Source organism: Malurus melanocephalus, unplaced genomic scaffold (assembly GCF_030028575.1).
Source record: "Malurus melanocephalus ecotype Western Australia unplaced genomic scaffold, MMel_1.1 scaffold_622, whole genome shotgun sequence".
Taxonomy (NCBI): Eukaryota; Metazoa; Chordata; class Aves; order Passeriformes; family Maluridae; genus Malurus; species Malurus melanocephalus.
Genome location: NW_026623854.1, coordinates 338,897 through 341,129, shown reverse-complemented (window position 1 = coordinate 341,129; position 2,233 = coordinate 338,897). Strand labels below are relative to the sequence as shown.

General features: G+C 59.7%; 1 protein-coding gene across 1 annotated transcript in view; it reads right to left on the bottom strand.

Annotated features, from left to right (window-relative positions):
• Nucleotides 1-2,233, bottom strand: part of LOC130583749 (bMERB domain-containing protein 1-like) — a 22,617-nt gene that overhangs the window by 12,295 nt on the left and 8,089 nt on the right. The window contains 1 exon segment of the mRNA XM_057383301.1: nt 287-407. Within this exon segment, the coding sequence (XP_057239284.1) occupies nt 287-407 (121 nt within the window).

Sequence of the window (2,233 nt, the reverse complement as noted above, 5' to 3'; positions counted from 1 at the left end):
CAGTGCTGGTGGGACTGGGACACAGCTGAGGGGTTAATCCTGTGTGATAAACTCTGTTTGCCCAGAACCAGGCTGGCTCAGACCTTCCCAGCAGCAGTGGCACCTTTGGAACAGGGACCCTTCAGGAGGGCAAGGCAGGAACAGGGGTGGGGCTGCACTTCCAGGAGGGAAGCAGGGCAGGAAACAGCCTCAGCCCTGCTGATCCCGGGGCCGGGCTGCGTTAGGCTGGGCAGGGGGAGACGCTGGGCTGTTCCTGGCGAGGGCAGGGGTGGGGACAGGGGCTCACATGTAGCGCAGCTCCGACTCCCTGCGCACCAGGATCTCCCGGATCCGCTCGATCCTGAACAGCTCTCCCTCGATGTCGTCGATGGTGGTGGTGGAGTCGGCCATGGACACGATCTCATCCTCTGGAAAAGGAACGGGAGCCACGTTAGGGACCTCAGGGCAGCCCTGGGAACTGCAGCAGCCCCTGCTCCCAATCCCTTGTGCCCGGCTCTGTGCCTGGAGAAGCCCCACATTCCCAGGGGTGCCCACGCTCTGAACAGTGGGAGACCAGTGGGAGCTGGAAACTGCTGAAAGCAAGGACAGGAACGTCCTTTTTCTTTTCCAAAGGCAGGGAAGACTCCAGCACGTCCAGCACAGAGACCTGAGCCTGCCCAGTTCCCTCTTCCTGCATGGCCAGGAGCAAATCCCGGGCACACAAAGGCCGGAGCTCAGAAGTCACAGGGGTGAAATTCCTTCTGCTGCTCCCCTTCCATCACAGCCCGGATGAACCCCCCATCCTTCCCAGCTGACTGCAGGAGGAGCCCCCAGTAGGGCAGAACCCCCAGCAGGGCAGTGCAGCAGTGCTGAGCATCACATTCCCCTGCCACCTGGGGAAACTGAGGCAGGGAAATGGGGGCACTTGCTCAAGGTGAGAGGCAGGAGCTTCACAGCAAAATGTGGGCTAAAGGGGCTGTAATTTGTGTTTTAGAGGGATGGGCAGGATGAAAGCCCATCCACCCCCATCCAGGCTCTGACCACCAGCTCTGCCTCCCCCTCCATGACTCACACTCTGGATTTCCACTCGTTTGCTCCGCTCTGTCCCATGGATTCACTCATGCATCCCACAGTGACTCCCAGCCTTTTTTATGGGAACAGCTGAGGATTTGCTCCAGGCCAGCTCCCAGCCCAGTCTGGCTCTGAGACACAAGGCTGAGCCTGTTATCAGTGCCAGGCAGCAGAATCTTCATCACATCCCAGCTCATCCAGCTCTGGGGATGTGCTGGGGCCAGGGGTCTGCAGCAGAGCCAGGCTGTGGGAAAACATCCCAAAAYCTTCCAAATACCACACCAGGGGCAAAGCCTGCTTCCTCTGAACCTTCACAGGACACAGCTCCCCTCAGAGCATTCCCCTTCCCGCAGCCCCGGGGTTCTCCCTGTGCAGGGAAGGGGAAAGCACAGCCATGGAGCTGCTCCAGGAGYAGGATTTTCCAGGCAGAGATGTTGTGGAACTGCAGAGTGCCAGGTCTGGGCATTCCAAATGGGATCCAGGCCAGTGCTGAGGGTTACAGGGCAGGAAGAGGTAYACTGAGGCACAAACACTGCACTCCCTGTCCTCTCCCATCACATAACACTGCTCGGGAAAGCACTCCCAGAGCAGGGYGCATTTCCAGGACTTCCAGCAGGGAAAGTTTATTGTGAAAATACAATGATTCGGATCCGTGTGAGTGGTTTGGAGAAGAGTTCTTTGCTGTTTCTGGCTTGGWAACTCTGAGGATTTCTTGGAGATTGTCTCCCCCTCCCTCAGGCACGCTGATGCCAGGATGTGACTCTGCACCCATTCCTGGGTCAGAGCTGCCAGGATGCTCCCAGAGCCAGAGCCTGCCCAGGACAGACATGGCCCAGGCTCGGGCAGGGGGTGAGGCTGGAGGCACTGCCCACCAGCAGCTCTCGCCCCAGGCTCGACACACACTCCTTTCCTTGTCCCCAGATGGGGTTGCCAAGGGACCGGCCTATGGCTGCTACAGCATCAGGATGCGGTTGCTAAGGGACCAGAGTGTGGTTGCCAGGGGACCAGGATGCCGAGGTCCCTCATCCCGAGCATCCTGGGGCTCTGCCACCTCAAAGCTCCTGTGGCCTGGGATATTTGGCTGCACCTGAGCAGCTGGGGACGGCCCCAGGCACCCGTGCCAGATGCTGGCAGATGTGCAGGTCCCAGCACAGCTGGAGAGGCAGGAGACACAGCTGGAGGG